Source organism: Protopterus annectens, chromosome 2.part1 (assembly GCF_019279795.1).
Source record: "Protopterus annectens isolate FY-2018-M chromosome 2.part1, PAN1.0, whole genome shotgun sequence".
NCBI lineage: Eukaryota > Metazoa > Chordata > Ceratodontiformes > Protopteridae > Protopterus > Protopterus annectens.
In genome coordinates, this window is record NC_056729.1 from 1232532043 (window position 1) to 1232554193 (window position 22151).

Here is a 22151-nt window from a genome sequence, read left to right on the forward strand (position 1 = left end):
TTTTTTTCAAAACCTCTTCTGCTTTAGTACCAAACAAAGTATCATGCTGCAATGGTGCATCTAATAATTTTGCTTTAACATGATCAGGCAGATTCTGTTCCTTTAACCAAGCATGCCTTCTAATAACAGAACCTGTGACAGCGGCCCTGCACGAGGTCTCCAGTGACTCATAACCACATTGCAAAGTATGCTTTCCCACTTGTTCAGCTGCATGCAATAAATCCTGCAATTCCTTGTTCTCTGAACATTCAGTATTTGTCAACAATTTCTGTTTAAGCAGTGACATTAAATATTGCTGATATTTAAGCATATGAAACGGACAATTTAAAGCTCTAAAAACCAAGGTAGCAGAAGTGTATACTTTTTTCCCCCATCTGTCTACAGCCCTAGAATCCCTATCAGAGGGGACAGGGTTTTTTGCAGTGGAGGCTTTAACCCCTTTGGGACCCTGAGATATAGTTTCTGGATCAGCAGCAGGGTTTTTATATAGGAATTTATGAGAATCCGGAACCCTGTAGTATCTGTCTGGCTTAGCAGGTGCAGGGGGTAAAGAATCAGGGGACAGGTCGGACTCTGAAAATACATCATCCACAATGTCTAAAACAGGTGGAATAGCAAGGGGTCTGTGCTGAGGAAGTAGCAGAAAGTCTCTGAGCCTTTTCTTAGATTCAGAATAATCTTGGCACTCCCAGTGGAAATGCTCCCTCATGGTATGCAGGGTTTCCCCAAAAGAATAATCCTCAGGAGGAGAGGCTGAAGGAATGGATTCATCAGCATCAGAATCCTCATAGGGAAGCATGGAATGATCCTGTTCAGAAGAGGAATCAGAGGAAATAGAAACCTGATCAGAAGAATAATACTCTGTCTCTTGCCGAGGCCTCTTATCAGGAGGGGGATGGGAGCCCCTGATCAAAGTAATTAGGTGTTCGGCCATTTTGAGCATCTGTTTTTTAGGCATGGTAGTCTGAGCAGGAGAATGCTGTACTTGTTTCTTTGTCTTTAGAGCTGCTTTAGTCTTTGAAGCTGAAGATGGCTTAATATATAGTTGTGTAGGTCTGAAGACACCCTCAGAAGCCGATGCCTGCTCAGCGGCTCCAGACCCATCTGAGGGAATGTTTTCCAAGTGTCCAATACCTTGAGTATCCAGAGGCCCAGTCGACTCCACGTGGGAGTCGAAAGTGGCCTGTGGCTCTGAGGTAGCAAGCGCCAGGGGCTGCAAAAGCACCTCGCTGAGAACCGGCGACTGGCCTAGCAGAGGCCTCGTCATCGGTTTTGGACCTCGGATGCCTATCCTTCTCCTTGTCCTTGCGTTTTTTGTAAACTCCGGTTGTCGGCTGGTCCGATGGCATTATATAATTAAATCTTCGGCCAAAGTAATGAAATGCAAAATCAAACCGACGCTTAATAGTGCGTTGGTTAAATCTAGCACAAAACCGACAGCTAGCAACGTTGTGATCAGGGCCTAGGCAAGGGATACAGTAAGAGTAAAAATCCTTATGAGGTATTTGCTTTCCACAAGAAATACAATTGTTAACTTTTTCTGACACCAGTCTGGAGCAAGAAAAACGTTTCCCTAACGGGGTACTTAGCGTTAATGAAGACTTCGGTTCTGAAATTCGGATTTGAAAATCTCAGGAGTCTGCCGACTGGCACTTGCGAACTGCTTTTGCTTCGGGCACCGCGCGGCAAGAAAGACTGAAGAAAATGGCGTTGGCTGCATGTTTTATACCCCTGGCACACTGACGTCAGAGAAGAGGCGACAGCAACTGACGCTGGACCTAGACTTTGGAATTCTGGCTGACTGAGGGTAGCCTGCCAGCAGGATAACCCAAGAGTAATGACTGCAACAGTGAAACACAATGAACATCTAGGATGGTGATTGGTGGAAACAGTAATGAGAGGTATTAATTGGAAACAGGAGCAAGTGGAATAAGATGAAGTGCCAACAGAGTGCTTGGGAACATGAATGTACACTGAGACAAGAAAGGAGAGGATAAGGTGTGCTAATGAAAGAGTTAGGGTTTGAATCAGGGACATGGACAGGCAGTGCCTTCTAAATGACTACACAGAGGATTACGAGCGGGTCTCCGAACATAACCACGTTATGCATTTCAGACTTGGATGTCAAGAAAGTCACCTTGACAGCAAAGCCTGAGAGGTGAATCTCCACGTTGAGAATACATAATACTAGTTTATTATCAGAGACCCTCTTGAAATTATTTACAGTGCATGAAGCTTTATCTCCTCCAAGTACTAATCGTTACGGTAGGAAAAAAGTGCAAAGTGTTTTGCTGGCTTTCAAAGCTGGTAAAGCACCTAGCTAGTGATGTCAAATGGATAGTAACACATATCACTGCAACATTTTGATATCAAGTGAGGGATAGACTGCAGGCAGAAACAAAGATGCTTTTGGAGTTCTGTTGCTGTAGTTTGCTGGATGGCTCTGTCATTTCTTAGTGAATAGTGCAAGACCTGATCTTAACAGCTCTCAGAAAGTGCTTAACAATTGTTAACACTGTCTCATGCTACTGAAGCACTTAACTAGTTAGTATTTTTTGCCGATGCTGGACAGTCATCATGGTGCAACATGTACTGCAATGATGTTCTTCGTGTTTTACTGTTGCAGTCATCATTTCCACATATTACCAACTCCCAACAGTTGGCCAGATCTACCCCCAAATCAGTGGGCAAAGGCTCAAAAGCAAATACTCTCTCTTTTAAACATAAAGGCTATTCAAACTGTACCAGAAGAGGAAAAAGGACAAGGTTTCTACTCAAGACTTTTCCTGGTACCCAGAAAAGACAATTCATGACGTCCTATCTTGGACCGGTCTACTTTAAACACCTTTTTGTTGATTCTAAAATTCAAGATGCTGACTCTTCACCAGTTGCTTCCTATGCTAGGAAAAGATGCCTGGATGGCAACACTCGATTTAAAGGAAGCATACCTGCACATCCCAATCAGAGAATCTTGCAGAAGATACCTACGCTTCAAAGCTGGCTACAATCACTACCAGTTCTTTGCACTGCCCTTTGTGAATACTCTGGGCGCAGTAGATAAGCCAAAGTGCCTAGCCGCAGTCATTGCATTTTGCAGGCAAAGAAATAATCAAATACACCCACATGCCTGGACAATTGTCTAATTCAGGCATCCTGAGAATGTTGACACCATAGGCTTTTTAAATACCATTGTAGTTTCCTCATATGCAGTCTTGCATATGGAATTAGAAGAATGCAGGAGGCCATGAATCCCAAGGCTTGCAATATTTGCCTTGCAGATAACAGGGTTTTCATGGCCACTAGTTTGAAGTAGGATGTCAGATGAATTTGTTTCTCTGGCGTGAGGAAAGCCACCTGGGAAGTTGTATTCAAGCTTGCTCCCAGGAATATAATTTGTTGACAGGGTACCAGGTGTGATTTCTTTTCGTTTATAGTGTACCCCAGACAAGTTAGCACTCTTTGTACAAAAGCCAGATGGATTCAAAAGTAAGTCCTGGCTTTCTGCCCGAATTAGACAATCGTCCAGGGATGGGTATATTTGAATATTTTTTTGCCTGCAAAATGCAATGACTGGGGCTAGGCACTTTGTGAATACCCTGGGTGCAGTAGATAAGCCAAAGGGCTGTGGAGAGAACTGGTAGTGATTGTAGCCTGCTTTAAAGCGTAGGTATCTTCTGCAAGATTCCCTGATTGGGATGTGCAGGTATGCTTCCTTTAAATAAAGTGTTGCCATCCAGGCATCTTTTCCTAGCACAGGAAGCAAATGGTGAAGAGTCAGCATCTTGAATTTTGGAATCACCAAAAAGGTCTTTAGAGTAGACAGGTCCAGGATAGGATGCCATGAATTGTCTTTTCTGGGTACCAGGAAATGTCTTGAGTAGAAACCTTGTCCTTTTTCCTCTTCTGGTACAGTTTGAATAGCCTTTATGTTTAAAAGAGAGAGTATTTGCTTTTGAGCCTCTGCCCACTGATTTGGGGGAAGATCTGGCCAACCGTTAGGCGTTGGTAATGTGTGGAAGTGATGACTGCAACAGTGAATACACTCGAACATCTACATTTATGGTAAGTGTATGCAACTGTACTTTAAGTCCAATTTCATGGTATTCTATGCACTGAAATGCACACTCACTACTGCAAAAATCCTAGAAGCAACATTTCAAAAGATACCATAAACCTTTTGCTCTCATAGCTTGAAATTAGTCAACTGTTAAAAAGATGATGAACACAGTGCATTTTGGGACACGTAAAGAATACATAGCTGATACTGAAAAACACATAGCAGACACCAAAGAATCAATCAGTCTGTAAGCAGCATAACTCAACATCATTTTGCAATCAATTTTGAACCAAAGGCAAACATCAGCCCTGACAGATAAAAAAACACTGTCTATGCCTGATGAATACACACTCAACAAAAAGATAACTAAGAATGAGCTCTGGAAAAAATAAATCCTTTGTTGCTGCAATTAGTATTTCACAACAATGATTAAACATTTAAATCAACATATGCTAGTTAATGTACTGAAAGTAGCATAAAAATATACTTTATGAGTTTTGAGGTTTTTCAACAAAATCTACTGTTTACATCCATCTGAGCTATCACCAACCCAGGCAGATGAGACCTCAGTCAAAAGTTGTGTATCCCACCTGATGGTAGGGAATGTAAGAAGAAAAAAAACATTTGCAGCAAAACCTGACAGCTTAACTTGCTGGAAACAGGCTTTCTACTTGTACAAAACACACATTGTGCATGCAAACATATGTATGTTACTGTGAAGAACATGCACTTTTGACAATTTTTCAAAACAGAAAGAAGCACAGATTTTCACACTAACACAAGACAACTTTTGAAGTATGTCACAAGAAAGCATTCAATATTATACACTTTGAAGGTCTACACAAATATTACATTGCTCCAGACCAAACTCCAAATGCACAAGCCATACTGTTGGCACATATGCAACAAGATTATTTTGAGTAATAAATTGTATGCCTTTAACTATATTTCAATATGCATTCAGAAAAAATAACAAGAGGTCTTACATCTGACCTTTCTATTGATTATTAAGCCTGACTTGTACCTGCATTGAATCTAAAGATGACAACTTGATTTCAAAGGACTGTAAAAGTAAAGCTCCAGATCTCAGTCTTTGTAAGTGACATGGAATTTTATTTTGCACATTTCCTCTTGCTGAAATGGCAACATACCAATGTTATCCCTTTAAATCGTGCATAAATGCAGCACTGTTCTTGCATATGTAGGAAGATCCCACAGGATATTTTTGGTGCAAATGTAGGTGAACAACCTAAAATCATCTGACACCAGGCAACTTGCATAATGCCAAATACTAAACAAACTTTAATCAACAATGTACAAATGCAAACCAAACAACTTCTAAAGGTCATCTGTTGCTCTATCATTCACTCAAAATCAGCAGAACCTAAAACATAGTAATCATTCCGAATAGTCCTTCACATAATACAGTACTGTGGATCTTTATATTATTAATGACTTGTAAAATGTTAAGTGAACAGGCCATACCTCTCACCACACAACTAACCAATTACCTGAAGTTCACCCTGCCACCATCCACTGGGGTTCTTCTTCAAAATTAATATGAGCTGTCCTGGAGCCAGGCTGAGTTGCTCAGAGCCAGTTGCAGTATAAGATGATGTGACTTGAGCAATTTCTGTAACAAAAAAGATTAAATAAAAAAAATCAACTTTTTTTTTCAAAAAGCTGCAAAAAAAAAAAAAAGTTAGCAGTCTAGAATTTTACATTTTTCCAGATCTTCATCTGCATCAACAGCTTTAGCTTGTGCAGAGCCTTACTTCTGCCTGCAAATGGAACTCCTCATTCACAGCTTCAGCACTGTTTTGAGAGTCCATCTTCACACACTAGTGACTGGCACTCTTATCGATGATGTCATAAAAGTAATCGGGAATGGGTGTGTAGGCCCGTTCTCTAAGCTAACAAAATAAAATAGATATGTTTCTTCCTTACTTAGCATTAGTTTAACAGCATTTAAAATAAAAAGAAAAAAAAAGCTGCTCACAGATCCTTAGATTCTAGAAGGAAGGGGGCTAGTTGCCCTGCAGACCAAGAAGTCCTCTATAAACCTAGAAGCACTATAGATGCTAAATGTGTTTCCATATATATCTGCTCTGATGAGGTGGTCCTCCTGGATAGATCTACAGTAGCTTCATTGTTCCCCTCTCAATTTGGCCATTTTTTTTCCAATGAAGCTACTGCATTTATATCTAAGTGTGCCTTTCACTGGCGCATGTCATGACATCACACCCTGTACTAGGAGAGGATGCCTAACCCCTGAGTCACCAATAACTGCCATTCAGCAGGCACATTCCTTACAAAAATTAAGATCTGACACTACAATGCACAAGTATACTTCACTACAATGCACAAGTATACTTCAGTGCTTCCTTGAATTACAATGGAACTCCAGCAGAAGCCACTAAATGTTGAAGCTGCCAAACATATGGGAACAATGCAAAGGTAACTTGCATTCACCAAAGATCACCTCATAGATCAAATTATATAGTAAGGCATGGTGGCCTGCAGGTGACTGCTTGTTCTCTTTAGCAAGTCTGTGGCCAGGAAACATCAACCAGGAACCCTTCAAATGTCCCACTTCCAAAAGACCATAACAAAACAAGATTTTGGAATCCTACGCATCAGAGAACACCTCAGTGAGTAAATTCATGTATAAAGCCAAATGTAAAACTCTGTAGAGGTGGGAAGAAAACATGCCAAGTGCAATAGCATTCTTTGTATTGTAGCTGGAGGCTTAAACAATGATTTCTTTTAAGCTTTATACTAGCGTTTCATCTGAATCCATATTTAATGTTATACCACAAATGTAATTACGTCAGTTCTGATAACCATCAATAACAGCCAGCATTTCTTTTTCTATCTGTGCATAACTTATCGGTGTTTCAATTAAAGCTCTAGAATCATATGCAATTGGTCTGCCTTCTTGAAGCAATACTGCACCCAGTTCCAGATGACGATCAGCTATTTGATGAATAACTGGCTGACACGCATCATAAGCCTTTAAAACTCTGTAAATAGCTTTTTCACACCTGAAAACTCTTACCCTGCTCTGCAGACCAAAACCAGTTTACATCATGATCTAATAGGTTTCTTAGAGATGATGTAGTATCTAGCAAATTGGGTATTGGACTTGGAGAGAAAATTAACCATTCCAAGGAACCGCACAACTGAACTATCATATGGTTTCTGCATACTTATTATAGCATTGACTTTTTCCACACTTGTTTACAGACCGTCTACTGTCAGTTTATTACCCATGTGTAAGAGGACAGTCAAACATCAGGCACTTACTCTTATTCAGCTTCACTCCTTAATGTCTTAGCCTAACAGATTAATAAGCATATATCCTGCTTCTGTTTGGCAGATCCCCAGAAAAGAAAATCATCTGTGATATTAAATCCTCTATAAAGACAGTCTACAATTTCAGCAACAATGTTTTAGTAAATGTAAGTCACTGAAGATATGCCAAAAACAATCCCAGAAACTTGCATTTATTCAGAGGGGTATTTATTTATTTTTATTTGTACTGAAAGTACATAGCTTCATCCAGTCCAAGCTATCAAAATCATTGAAGTGCATCTATTACAGAAAAGTATCTAACAGGGAGAAGGCAGAAAATAACGTATTCAACAGTTTGAAATGAATAGGACCTGTTTAATCTGTAAGTTCTAATGTCTTTTCAGGCTTGTTGGCTGTTGGTGAAGCACCCTCCAAGAGGAAAAAACGCTGAGAGAAGAAGGGAGCCACTTTTGAGATTTTAAGTATTTTTTCTCTGTTTATTTGCTAAGTTTTTCTGCATAGCTGCCTAGCTTGAGCATTTTCTGGCTTGTTAAACTTGATTTCTGTATTAGTAGCTGTATTTAGAGCACAACCAAAAGCTGTTTGCTGAATTTCCTGTTTGCACTTAATTTTAAATCGTTTTTTTCTTAAAACTTGCATATTTTCTGTCCTTGACCTAGCACTCTTGTGTGGGGTCATTTACTGCACTGTTATAACTTGATATTACTTGTGAACCTCTGCTATCTCTGTAAAAAACAAAAAAAAATCTTGCTTTTTTCCCACTTTTCTGAGAGTTAAAACAGTTCAGTTACAGGCTTGCTGTTCCTGAACTGTTTGAAAGTTTCTGTGAGGCCATTTTTGCTTGGGCTGAAGGAGGGTCTCTGTGTTTATCAGTGGCAGTGACTAACATTGAACAGCTTCCCTGCCCCCCCGAGAGGTGGTTACTGACTTGAAACTGTAGTTTTATTGGGCACTAGGTCATTTCAACTCCTTCATCTTCCTCTCTTAAAACCTAGTTGCCTCGTGGTTTGAGCGTCTTTTCAGGCTTGTTGGCTGTTGGTGAAGCACCCTCCAAGAGGAAAAAACCCTGAGAGAAGAAGTGAGCCACTTTTGAGATTTTAAGTATTTTTCTCTGTTTATTTGCTAAGTTTTTCTGCATAGCTGCCTAGCTTGAGCATTTTCTGGCTTGTTAAACTTGATTTCTGTATTAGTAGCTGTATTTAGAGCACAACCAAAAGCTGTTTGCTGAATTTCCTGTTTGCACTTAATTTTAAATCGTTTTTCTTAAAACTTGCATATTTTCTGTCCTTGACCTAGCACTCTTGTGTGGGGTCATTTACTGCACTGTTATAACTTGATATTACTTGTGAACCTCTGCTATATCTGTAAAACAAAACAAAAAATCTTGCTTTTTTCCCACTTTTCTGAGAGTTAAAAGTTCAGTTACAGGCTTGCTGTTCCTGAACTGTTTGAAAGTTTCTGTGAGGCCATTTTGCTTGGGCTGAAGGAGGGTCGTGTTTATCAGTGGCAGTGTCTAACATTGAGCAGCTTCCCTACTCCCCGGAGAGGTGGTTACTGACTTGAAACTCTAGTTTTATTGGCCACTAGGGGTCATTTCCATAACTCCTTCATCTTCCTCTCTTAAAACCTAGTTGCCTCGTGGTTTGAGCGTCTTTTCAGGCTTGTTGGCTGTTGGTGAAGCACCCTCCAAGAGGAAAAAACGCTGAGAGAAGAAGGGAGCCACTTTTGAGATTTTAAGTATTTTTTCTCTGTTTATTTGCTAAGTTTTTCTGCATAGCTGCCTAGCTTGAGCATTTTCTGGCTTGTTAAACTTGATTTCTGTATTAGTAGCTGTATTTAGAGCACAACCAAAAGCTGTTTGCTGAATTTCCTGTTTGCACTTAATTTTAAATCGTTTTTTCCTTAAAACTTGCATATTTTCTGTCCTTGACCTAGCACTCTTGTGTGGGGTCATTTACTGCACTGTTATAACTTGATATTACTTGTGAACCTCTGCTATCTCTGTAAAAACAAAAACAAAAAATCTTGCTTTTCCCACTTTTCTGAGAGTTAAAAGTACAGTTACAGGCTTGCTGTTCCTGAACTGTTTGAAAGTTTCTGTGAGGCCATTTTTGCTTAGGCTGAAGGAGGGTCTCTGTGTTTATCAGTGGCAGTAACTAACATTGAGCAGCTTCCTGCCCCGGAGAGGTGGTTACTGACTTGAAACTGTAGTTTTATTGGCCACTAGGGGTCATTTCCATAACTCCTTCATTTGTCCTCAGAGGAGTGGTTTAGGGCAGTGACTTGTGGTTTGTTGGCCAATTTGGGTCATTTCCTGTCTTTTCCAGCCCCCTGCTATAAAGCACGCTTTAGCGCGATTTAGTCCGATGAGTTGCTACTGTTGCACACTAGGGCAGCGCCGGTTAAGCAGGTTTAAACTATTCGGGCTACCTAAAGTCCACTCTTCAAATTTTCCCTTAAAACTACCTTCCTCGAACTATACTACTGATCTAATCAGCGTATCCTATAATTAAAAAGATCATCTCTACTTCACTCCAAGTAGACTATTCTCTATCTGTTAAACGTAGCACTTGCTCCTACAGTACTTATTACCTTGATACGGCACTCTTGTCATAGATAGTACCCCAAAAAAGGCAAGGCCCCATTTCTCGGTCACCCACGTCCGGCGGAATCTTTTAAAGTTTTTGTCTATTCCTTCTAGCATGTCGAGGGATCAGTTGCTAGTGTCCTCTCCTGCTCAGCTGGTGAACCTGGGAATATTGAGGCAATGTTACAATTGCCTCATGTACACAGACAACCCTCTCCTCCTCCCACAAAACACAAATACATGCGAGAGATGCAACTATACGGCCAAACTGGAGGCTGAGCTCTCTCAACATAGGACTGGCAAGACCAGTCAGGAGGAGAAGGTTACCACACACACTATAGACCCAGTCTCACATATTACCATTACAACCTCAAATCATACACATAAACACACAAAGACATACTCGGAGGCTCTGATCAAAATCTACCAAAACAGCAGAGGCCACCAAAGCAGACACCCAAACAACCACCACCTCAGAACACAACACCTGCAACACATAGACCTCACAGTCAGAGTGTCAAACAGTCACAGCCCTTAAGGCCAAACACAATGCCAGACACACTAGTCATTGGTGACTCCATAGTCAGACACACTGACGTCCCCCCTACCAGACTGAGTAAGGAGAAGGTCACAGTAAGCTGCCTGTCGGGCGCTAGAATCCGCCACATAACGCAAGCACTCAGGTCTCTCAACAGCAGGTACAAATATGATTCAGTCATTGTCCACGCTGGTGTAAACGACCTGAGACGTACCTCCTTGGACTACATGAAAAGAGACATTGAGGAGCTCTCTGATTATGTAGCCCAGACAGGTATGACCCTGACCTTGAGCAGTATCCTACCTTCACCAAGAATGATGCCACAATACAGAGATAAGATGATCAGCTTTAACAATTGGCTTAAACACTGGTGTCATTCAAAGGGGATCCAGTGTCTGTCTGCCTGGGATGACATGCTGGACAAGCCACGCTGTCATAAGGGGCTTGCACCTGTCACCCTGGGATTCGGATATTGGCAAAGGCTCTTGCCACCCCATAGTGCCTTTTTAGGCAAGGCTCAAATTCTAAACCTACCACCCTAGAACACAAAAAGGAAAAAACTAAGGGTAATGCTGCTCAATGCCAGAAGTCTAAATCTCAAAATGCACGCACTCGAGGCCCTTCTCAGTATGGAGAACATCGATGTCTGTGCTGTGACAGAAACCTGGTTCAAGGCTCCTGAGAGCACCCCAGCGCTATCAGGTTTTACCTCATATCATGCCCGCCCCAAAATCTGGACAATACCAAGAAAGGGGGTATCCATATTCATCAAGGACACCCACACCTCAAGACTGGTGGCAACGCACGATGCATCGGAGACCATCCAGGTGCAATTAACCATAGGCAAGACTGCTCTGCAAATTGTAGCATGTTACAGGTCACCCTCATAAACTCAGGAACCTCACATGGCCTTCCTGAAAACACTAGAGGGATAAATGTATCACCAAACACCATCATACTAGGTGACTTCAATTACCCTAATATAGACTGGGAACACTACTCAAGCCCAAACACCCTAGCCCAAAAGTTCCTGGAATTCATAAACTCAAATGCCATGGAACAACTAGTCACCATCCCCACAAGAGGAGATAACATACTTGATCTCATCATCACGAACATGGGAGCACAATGTTCAACACCGGAGGTGTACCCCTCACTGGTGAGATCAGACCACAAACTAATCTCGCTGGAGGTCCTCATCCCACCCCACCTGAAATAAAAAGACCACAGTAAAGAACTTCTCAAAAGCCGACTTCACACTTCTAAAGACTAGTGTGGTCTCCTTTAAGGCCCCTGAGCGGCGCGGAAAACAGTACTCAAGCCGCTGAATCACTTACAAATGCCTTCTACCAGCACCTGCAGGACTGCATGGATAAGGCAATCCCAAGCAAAACAAAGACTCTTTGTACCAAAGGCAAGCGTCCAGTCTGGTGGACCCCAGCCATAAACAAACTCTACAACAAAAGGAGGAAGCTACTACAAGATAGAGCACAATCCTTAAAAGGTAAGACACCCTTGATCACTATAAGTAAAAACTAAGAGCTCTCATAAAATCATCCAAAGCAAATTTCGAGAAAAATAGCTAAAGACTCAAAAGACAATCATAAGGCCTTCTTTAGCTATGTTAGAAACCTGGGAGGAAACTCCCAGATATGCTCAGAGCTAGTTCAAAATGATGTGAAGATTACTGATCCTACAGACATTGCCAACATACTGGCTGACAGGTTCAGTGCAAACTTCTCCCCTCCCCCAAAAGGAGAGATATCTATACCAAACGATTGCAGCCCCCAAACATCTCCAGCGCCCAAGTGAGAACTGCTCTCCAAAGCAAAAACACAGCATCCATGGGACCTGATGGTGTCCCCGGCTGTGTGCTCCATTAACTCAATGAGGAATTAAACCCACAGCTAGGACAGCTGTTTAATCAAAGTCTTACCTCTGGATACGCACCCAGGAGTGGCGACTGCAACTGTGGTACCACTTCACAAAGGCGGTGCCTCCACCGACCCTGGAAATTACCGCCCATTAGCTTGACAAGCCTTATCTGCAAAGCCATGGAGAGGATCATAATGGACCTCATAAATAAAGACATAGGGAATTTGCAGACTTTGGATCCAACCCAGTTTGGCTTTGTCAAAGGCAGATCATGCCTTTTAAACTTGGTTGACTTTTTCAAACAGTCACCAAAGCCATTGATGAGGAAAGGCAGTCCATACAGCCTACCTCGATCTGGCTAAGGCCTTCGATACAATACCCCATTCGGGTATCATTGAAAAACTCATCAGCTTAAATGTCAACCCATACATCACAAGATGGGTTGCAAACTGGCTGAGTGACAGAACCCACAGGGTCAGAGCTGCTGGCGCCATGTCAGACTCAAAGCCTGTCACAAGTGGTGTCCCACAGGGCTCAGTCCTGGGCCCACTCTTGTTTGGCATCTACTTTTCAAGTACAAGCAAACACAGGAGGGTTATGGCTGACAAAGTTTGCAGATGACTGCAAACTGGGCGCCATAGTAGAAAACACATCTGACACAGATATCCTTCAGAAGGGTCTCACAGAAACGGATAACTGGTGCCAGAGCCACGGCCTAAAGTTAAATGCCAAAAATGCATAGTCATACCCTTCGGGAAAAACAAGGTTACCTAGCTACCAAATAGGTGGCAATCCACTGAGCACAGAAGAAGTTATCAGGGACCTGGGGACCCAGGTTGATAGTAGTCTGTCATTCGACACCCATGTATCTAAAGTAGTTAGGAAGACCTTCTACATTGCCCACCTTATCATGAAGGGATTCTCATCTAGATCAAGGGAGGTCATAGTCTCCCTTTACTCATCACTCATCAGACCAATGATTGAGTACAATGCCCCATTCGAATGTATCTGACCCGACACTTGCAGCAGCTGGAGAGGCCACAAAGTTCCTCACCAAAAGGATAAAGGGTCTCAAAATCTGTCCTATGCTGCCCGACTGAAAGAACTCCAGCTCTATTCAGTCGCCACCGCTTGCTCAGAGGTGACCTTTGCCTAACATACAAGGCCATGTCAAACCCAGATTTGATGAATATGCTTCACCTCAAAAATCTAGATCCATCAGAGCCACAAGGGCGGGAGACTTAAACCTTGACACGGCTATTAATAGGACGTGCTGGAGGGATAGATTCCTCACCCAAAGACTCCCTATGCTGTGGAACAAAATCCCGGTACATGTGAGGCAGAGCACCTCGCTGGCCTTGTTCAAGAGAAATCTTGACCAATGGATGGGAGATCGCAGATATACCCCAGGGATTACCTCAGTGTCACTGCTCGACAGAGGCACAGCAAAATAATGGGTATAGTTCCCCATACTAAAGGGGTGGCGTAAGCCACAAAACGATGGGCTAGGCTTGTAAATGCCCTCGGGCAGATAGCCTAGTATGAACCTATGAACCTATGACAGTTTAGGCATATGCCTAGTTTGTCTTGCTTAACAACCATACTCTCATACAATCACTATGAAGGCTACAACCAAATGCTAGCTTGGTGATCCTGTGATGCACATTTGCATTACCACCTTTCCTCTAAGATGCTATGAGGGTGCATGCCCTGCACCACCATACTCTGTCTCCCAAGACTGCATCCTCCTCTACCAGGCCAGTCATGTGTTTGAGCTGCAAACTGAACTTGTCTCACCTGAGCAATAGCATAGAGCCTGTCTTTCTACATCACCAGAGCTGTCTCACTTTGTCTAACAGAACCAGTTTCCCAAAAGTCTTATTGACCTAGTCACTTTTTATGACATGCACAATTATACTTCTTATCAGTGAAACATGCAAACTGCTAAACTCATTGTCTGTACTTTTATTTTTAAACACAATAATATAAACTGCCATTTCCAGTGCCCTGTGAATTTAGGTAAAACATAAATGCCTTGCTTATGGAAGATTTTTCTTTAGCCCATTGCTTGACATTTCTCGCTCATTACTGCTAACCAGTCTTTTTGCCTCCTCTCTAAGTTTAAAAGTGTTAAACATCTTTACAGCTTCCTCACCTGTGGTCTAAAGGAATGCTGCATACTGAACTCTGCTTTCTTTGCTACTCTACTGCAATGAGGTACCATTCAAACATATGAATTACGAAGTTCTAATGTTTTGAAATGAGCTGCCATGCATCTCTCGGGACCTTGGTAATTCAAGTGTCAAAATTCTAAGCTAAAATGAAGAATTTCAAGAAAACACACTTTGAAAGACACTGATGGTGAAGTATTTTTTCAATTACTACTGTCAGAGTGAGACCTGAAATGCAAAAAAAAAAAAAAAAAATGTTTTTGAAACTTCCGGTGTAACACTTTTGGGAAAATTCAAGTAAGCATTTATTTTACGGAAATATGAAAAGCTAGTAATTTGACATAGTTTTAATAAAATACTTGCTAAGTTCTTGGACTTCTCCTGCCTAAAATCCAATAATTATACCCCATAAAAGAATCTTCCATCTTCCCTATTTTCTACATGGGGTCAGTGTGTTGAGTCTCCTGTTGCTATCGCTCTCTCTAGTCACTGCCACTGTTCTACCTTTATTTGACAGTAATACCAAACTGTTACATGTCTTCTTTCATACAACCCATTAATCTCTTTGCAGGATGCCCTTGTTTCCTCTTAGCTTCTTCCTGTCTCCCCCTAAACATATTTACTCAATCTCAATTTTATTACTGCTCAATTTCTGAGTTTGGCTTCAGCTAAATACCTACAATCAAACTGCATTACTGACTTGAGTACAAACTTGCACTGTTAAAGATTGTACTGCATTTTATTTTATTTTTCTGTGTATTTAATTGTTTCATTTGGTCTGTGTCTCTTTGCAGTTATTTATTTTTCTATTTAATTGTTTCATAGAATACTGTAGTCTTTCTCTGTCTCTGCAGTTAATTTCTTGCCCGCCGTCCCAGTTCTTGTCCTGGTATTAATCTTGGTGGCTTTGGAATTGCCCGCCCCTCCTGTAAATTTGTGTTTGCACACTCCTCCTGGGTCTATCTCATTTGCTCACTCAAATGAGTACAGTGAGATTATATTTTGACGTCAGACACTCCTACCAGTCCCACCTGTTCAGCTCGATCCCAGCTCTATTCCAGTCTAGTGTCCCTAGCTCATTCTACCCAATAGAGAGAGAACATTTGTGAAGGGCAAGCTACTTAGGTCCTTAACTTTGAATTATCTTTTGTTTCTCCTTTGTCCCTTTTCACTTTCCAAAAAAAAAAAATTTCTAAGCTTGTTTCCTACCTTTCCTGTAACTAGTTTAGTCCAGATACAGATTTGCTGTAACCAGGACTGTTTGTAAGCTTCTGAGCCGTCAAAGCCTTTCTGTGTTGGAGGGAAGCCTTCTAGCTCATCAGTGGGAGTGGTAAGCACTAGGTAGCCTATCTACCACAAGAGTGGTTTCTGGCCCAGAAATTGTAGTTTATTGGCCGTTTAGCAGTTTTGCCATCTCTTTCAACTTTCTGGTTTAAAAATCCGCATTTGTGCTTGTTTCCCACCTTTCCTGTAACTAGTCTAGTCCAGATACAGATTTGCTGTATCCAGTACTGATTGTAAGCTTCTGTGCCCCCCAAGCCTTTCTGTGTTGGAGGGAAGCATTCTAGCTTATCAGTAGGATTGGTAAAGCACTAGGTAGCCTCTCTACCACAAGATCCAGGTACAGATTTGTAGTTTTAGCACTTGAATTTACTTATTTGTGCTCAGAACTTGTTAGCACTAAATAAGCTACAAATTACTACAGCACTCAACCTTCCTCTTTACCTAGAGGAAAACCGTTTTTGTACTTACTTTCCTCACTTGCTTAGAGAAAAACAGCTCTTATACTCACTTTCCTCACTTGTCTAGAGGAAAGCAGTTTTTTATTCAGGCATGTCCAAAGGTCAGCTCCCAGTGTTCTCTCCTGTCTATCTGATGAATCTGGGCATCTTGAGGCAATGTAGCAATTGCCTCATGTACACAGACAACCCTCTCCTCCTACCACCCAACACCACAATCTGTGAGAGATGCACTTATCTAGCCAAACTGGAGGTAACGCTCTCGCCAACCAAGACTGAGCTTGACAGTCAAGAGGAGAAGGTAAACACTTGCACCACACCACACTCATCACATAGTCCCAGTAAACCTACACCACCAAAATCCACACAGAGACACAAAACCATTCAAAGAGGCTCTCAATACAAAGCAGAAACGCAACAACCTCCACCCCCCAACACAACCCAAATGAGACACAACCCACAGACGCAGTGTGCCAATAAACCACAGCCCAAAAGGCAAACCAATGTACCCAACACACTAGTCATAGGTGACTCTACAGTCAGGCAAACTGATGTCCCACTCACCAGGCTAAACAAAGAGAAGGTCACTGTCAGCTGCCTGTCGGGTGCCAAGATCCGCCACATAACCCATGCCCTTAGGTCACTCCACAACAAGTACAAATATAACTCTGTCATTGTCCATGTTGGTGTGAATTACCTGAGACGTATCTCCCTGGAGTACATGAAGAGAGACATGGAAGAGCTCTCCGATCTTGTAGCCCAGGCAGGTACGACCCTAGCCCTGAGTAGCATTCTGCCATCACCCAGAATGATACCACAGTACAAGGACAAAATGATTGACTTCAACAATTAGCTAAGCTTCTGGTGTCATTCTAAGGGGAACCAGTATCTGTCTGTCTGGGATGACATGGTCGACAGAATACGAAGTTTTGCCAGAAATGGCCTGCACCTGTCGCCCCTGGGATTCCGGATACGGGCTAAGGTTCTTGCTGCCCCTATAGTGCCTTTTTTAGGCAATGTTCAAATGACAAATTCACCACCGTAACAGGAACAGGCAAGCAAAAACTGAGGGTAATGTTACTCGATGCTAGAAGTCTAAATCTAAAAATGCACTCAGTCGAGGCACTCCTTAAAATGGAGAACGTCGATATCTGTGCAGTGACTGAGACCTGGTTCAAGGCTCTACAGTGCACCCCTGCATTACCAGGCTACAACTCATACCACTCTTTTCGGCCATCTAACCTGGACCAGAACACCAAAGGCAGAGGTATGTTCATATTCATTAAGGATATCCACACCTCCAGGCTAGTTGCACAGCATAATGCATCCGAGGTTATCCAAGTGCAACTAACTCTGGGCAAAACTGCAATCCAAATTGTAGCTTGCTACAGATCCCCCACCATGCCCCAGGATTCCCACTCCTCTTTTCTTGATATACTGGAAAATATTAGGGTTCAACCAAACACCCTAATAATGGGCGACTTCAACTACCCCACCATAACTGGGAAAACTACTCATGTACCAACTCCTTCGCTCAACGCTTTCTGGAATTCATAAATTCCAATGCCCTGGGATCAACTTATCCACACCCCCACCAGCGGCAACAATATCCTAGACCTAGTCATTACCAACATGAGTGACATGTGTTCCACACCTGAAATCAACTCCTCGTTGGTCAGATTCAACCATAAGCTAATCACCCTAGATATCTGCATCCCGCCCCCACCCACCATTAAGGAAACCATGGTAAAAAATTTCTCCAAAGCCAACTTCATGCTTCTTAAGACAGAAGTGGCTAACTTCATATCACCCATGCAGATGGACAATACAGTTACGACTGCTGAATCCTACACAAATATACTCTATAAGCACTTACACGAGTGCATGGATCGTGCTATCCCAAACAGAAAGTACAGTTGTGTACACTTACCATAAATGTAGATGTTAGAGTGTATTCACTGTTGCAGTCATTACATTTGGGTAATCTTTTGGCAGGTTGCCCTCAGTCGGCCTGAATTCCAAAGTCTTGGGCCCTGCGTCGGTTGCTGTCTCCTCTTCCATAACATCAGGTCGTCAGGGGTATAAAACATACAGCCGACACCATTTTCTTTAGTTTTTCATGCTCCAGATGTCAGGTGCTCGCAAAAAGGTAGCAAATATATATATATATATATATATATATATATATATATATATTTACACACATGCATCAATATAAACTTTACCTTCCTCTACAAGCAAATATACCACATAGGTTGTAGAAGATAGAGAAGGAAAGATAAACTCTAGAATGAAAGGGGGATGGCGGGAGGGTAACCTGGACTGCAACAGTGAATACACTCGAACATCTACATTTATGGTAAGTGTACACAACCGTACTATGTTCTTCGTGTTTCACTGTTGCAGTCATTACTTTTGGGTAGAATCCCAAAGGTATGGTTGGGAGGCTGCAGCTAAACAGCATTAGGTGCGGCTATAAGGCCCTGCAGAAATGCAGTGGTAAAGCCTGCCCTGGACATAGAGTAAAGAGGCAAATGATAATGCTTTGTAAAGGTGTGAACAAAACTCCAAGTAGCAGCCTCTAGAATGTCTTTGGTTGGTACTCCTCTGAGAAAGGCTGCTGAAGTAGCTGCAGCTCTGGTGGAATGAGACCTAATGCCCTTAGGCACAGGTTTACCATGGTGTAAGTAGCAGAAACTGATGCACTGGCTTATCCACTTTGAAATTGTCTACTTTGAAATAGCCTTTCCTTCTGATCCTGCAGCATATGTCACTAGCAATTGCTCAGTTTTTCTTAGAGCTTTAGTCCTGCTCAAGTACAATCTTAGTTGTCTGTGTACGTCCAAGGAATGCAGAATTCTCTCCCCCTTATTCTGAGGATTTGGATAAAAGGTTGGCAGATGAATTGTTTGGTTAAGAGCTACAATGGAAACCACCTTAGGCATACATGTAGGATTTGTCCTCAGAGACACCCTGTCTGGGTAAAATATGACAAAAGGCTCTACAGCCATGAGGGCCTGTAGCTCTGAAACTCTACTTGCTGAAGTAATTGCTAGTAGCAGAGCTGTTTTCCATGATAAGAACTTTATATCAGCGGTAGCAGCTGGTTCAAATGGAGGCAAGGTGAGCTTTTCCAATACATAATTGAGGTCCCATGCAGGTAATGGTGATCTTCTAGGAGGCCTTAAATTTTTGGCTCCTCTAAGATACTGCTTTAGTAAAGGATGAGAAAAGATTGGTGGCTCTGTATTGTAATGAGCCGAAATGGCAGAGGCATGGATTTTAACTGATGAGAAAGATAGGCCTTTGTAAAGCATCTCAGTTAAGTATTGTAATATCTGAGGAATATTTGTTTCTGCTGTATCAGTTCCTTGTGCTAGATTCCAAGCACAGAATATCTTCCATTTATCAGCATAATATTTTCTAGTACTAGGCCTTCTGGCTTCCAAAATGACATCCATCACAGCTTTACTGAAAGGAGTTGTTTGTATAACTACATGATCAGCTATGCTGCCGGGTTCAGTGTCTGGAGTTGATTGTGCAGGATCTGATTGTTTTGCTGGGACAGTAGTTGAGGTCTTTGAGGTAAGGTCCAAACTGGGTATTGAGACAAGTTCCATAGGACTGGGTACCAGTATTGGCGGGGCCAGTCCAGGGCAATTAGTATCATCTTTGGTTTCTCTTGTCTGACTTTTAGGAGGACCTTGGGAAGAGGAGGAAAGGCGTACACTGATAGGTTTTTCCATCTGAAGGATAGGGCGTCCACTTTCCATGCTTGTCTGTGATAAGTCCTTGTGCAGAATCTTTTCAATTGATAATTTTGAGGAGAGGCAAATAGATCTATGTCTGGGCTCCCTCATTTCTCTGTTATCATGCTGAAGACTTGTGGATTTGGATTTAGTTTCCACTCATGAGGGTCCATAAGGTTTTTGCTTAAATCGTCTGCCAGAGTATTTTGCTTTCCTGGCAGGAATTGAGCTTGAAGATGTATTTGATAGGTCAAAGCTGGGTCCCACAGTGCCATGGCTAATCTGCAAAGGGGGTATGAGTGTGTGTCCCCTTGCTTGTTTATATACCACATGACCGTGGTGTTGTCCGTCTTTATCAATAGTTGTCCTGGATGAAGTAAGTCCTTGAAGGCTGTTGGGGCATTTTGAACAGCTAGCATCTCTTTCTGGTTGATATGTAGATGCATTTGTTTTGGGGTCCATATGCCCTGAATGCATCTTCCTGCCATGTGGGCCCCCAGGCATAATCTGATGTGTCTGTTAAGGTTTGGCTGGCAGGGTGCAGAGTGAAGGCCTATCCCATGTTTTGGTGACATGCCTTTGCCCACCATAGAAACTCCTGTTGTAGGCAGGGTATGAGAGGAATCATTGTTTCCAGACTTTGAGAATGGTGACACTGAGAATGGTGACTCCATAAACTTTTTAGGTATCATTGAAGTTTCCTCATATGCAGTCCTGCATATGGAATCAGTAGGATGTAGGATGCCATGAAGCCCAAAGCCTCCAGAATTTGTCTTGGCGATAACTGGGTTTTTGCTGCCATCATTTTGAAGTAGTCAGTTGCCTTTGCTTGTCTAGCATGAGGTAAGCCATCTGGGCAGATGTATTCAAGCTTGCACCCAGGAATATTATCTTTTGACAGGGTACCAGTTGTGATTTCTTTTCATTTACTGTGTACCCTAGGCATGTGCTTTTTCACAAACGCCAGGTGTTGAAGAAGAGTGTCTTTGCTCTCTGCTTGAATGAGACAGTCATCCAAGTACGGGTATATTAGTATACTTTTTTGTCTGCAAAATGCAATTACTGGTGCCAGGCACTTTGTGAAGAACCTGGGTGCAGTAGATAAGCCAAAGAGCAGTGCAGAGAATTGGTAATGCATTAAGCCAGCCTTGAATCTGAGGTATCTTCTGCACGATTGTCTTACTGGGACATGCAGGTATGCCTCTTTTAGGTCTAATGTCACCAGCCAAGCATTCTTGCCCAGCATGGGCAGAAGCTGCTGCAAAGTCAGCATTTTGAATTTTGGGATGTCCAGGTATGTGTTCAAAATTGATAAATCCAGTATTGGCTGCCAGGCCCTGTCCTTTCTGGGTACCAAGAACAGTCTCGAGTAAAAACGTTGTCCTTTTTCCTGTTCTGGTACTGGTTGAATGGCCCCCATATCCATGAAGGACGTAACCTGTTTCTGTGCCTCTGCCCATTGATTTTTGGGCAGGTCTGGCCAACCGTTTGCCATTGGCAGAGTGTGGAAATGGAATCTGCATCCCTGTGATACTATGTTTAGTACCCACTTGTCCTGGGTTATTAACTGCCAATTTTGAGCAAAAAGTTCTAATTTTCCCCCTAATGGTGCTGCCAAACGATAAGTGCTTGGTGTAGGCAGAGGCAAGTCATTGGGACTGTTTTCTGTAGGTTTGTGCTTTATCTCCTCCAGATTTGGAGGTAGACGCGCCCCATTGCTTTGACCTGTATGAATCTTGCGCCTGGTATCTGGAACCCTTAGGGCATCTGGATTTGCCCCTTTGAGCTCTGTCTGACACAGGAACTGACCAATTCTTTGTAGGTCAGTGTCTACTGAATCTTGGTGGCTGCACTTGTAAGAAGTCTAACAGTTTGCATAGACATAGCTTTGACTTCCATTTTCTTTAAAACCTCTTCTGCCTTAATACCAGAGTATCATGCTGTAAAGGTGCATCTAGCAATTTAGCTTTAACATGATCAGGCAAATTCTGTTCCTTTAGCCAGGCATGCCTCCTAATCACAGATCCAGTAAATGCGGCCCTGCAGAAGGCCTCTAAGGAGTCAAAACCACATTGCAAAGTATGCTTTCCAACCTGTTCAGCTGCATGCAATAATTCCTG

The 22151-nt window shown here is 42.3% G+C and overlaps 1 protein-coding gene across 1 annotated transcript in view; it reads right to left on the minus strand.

Moving 5' to 3' along the window:
* The window catches only part of ITSN2 (intersectin 2), a 3295579-nt gene that overhangs the window by 1270392 nt on the left and 2003036 nt on the right, over positions 1-22151 (minus strand). The window contains exon 24 of the mRNA XM_044063555.1: positions 5569-5690. Coding sequence (XP_043919490.1) covers positions 5569-5690 — 122 coding nt within the window. The remainder of the gene's footprint in view (positions 1-5568; positions 5691-22151) is intronic.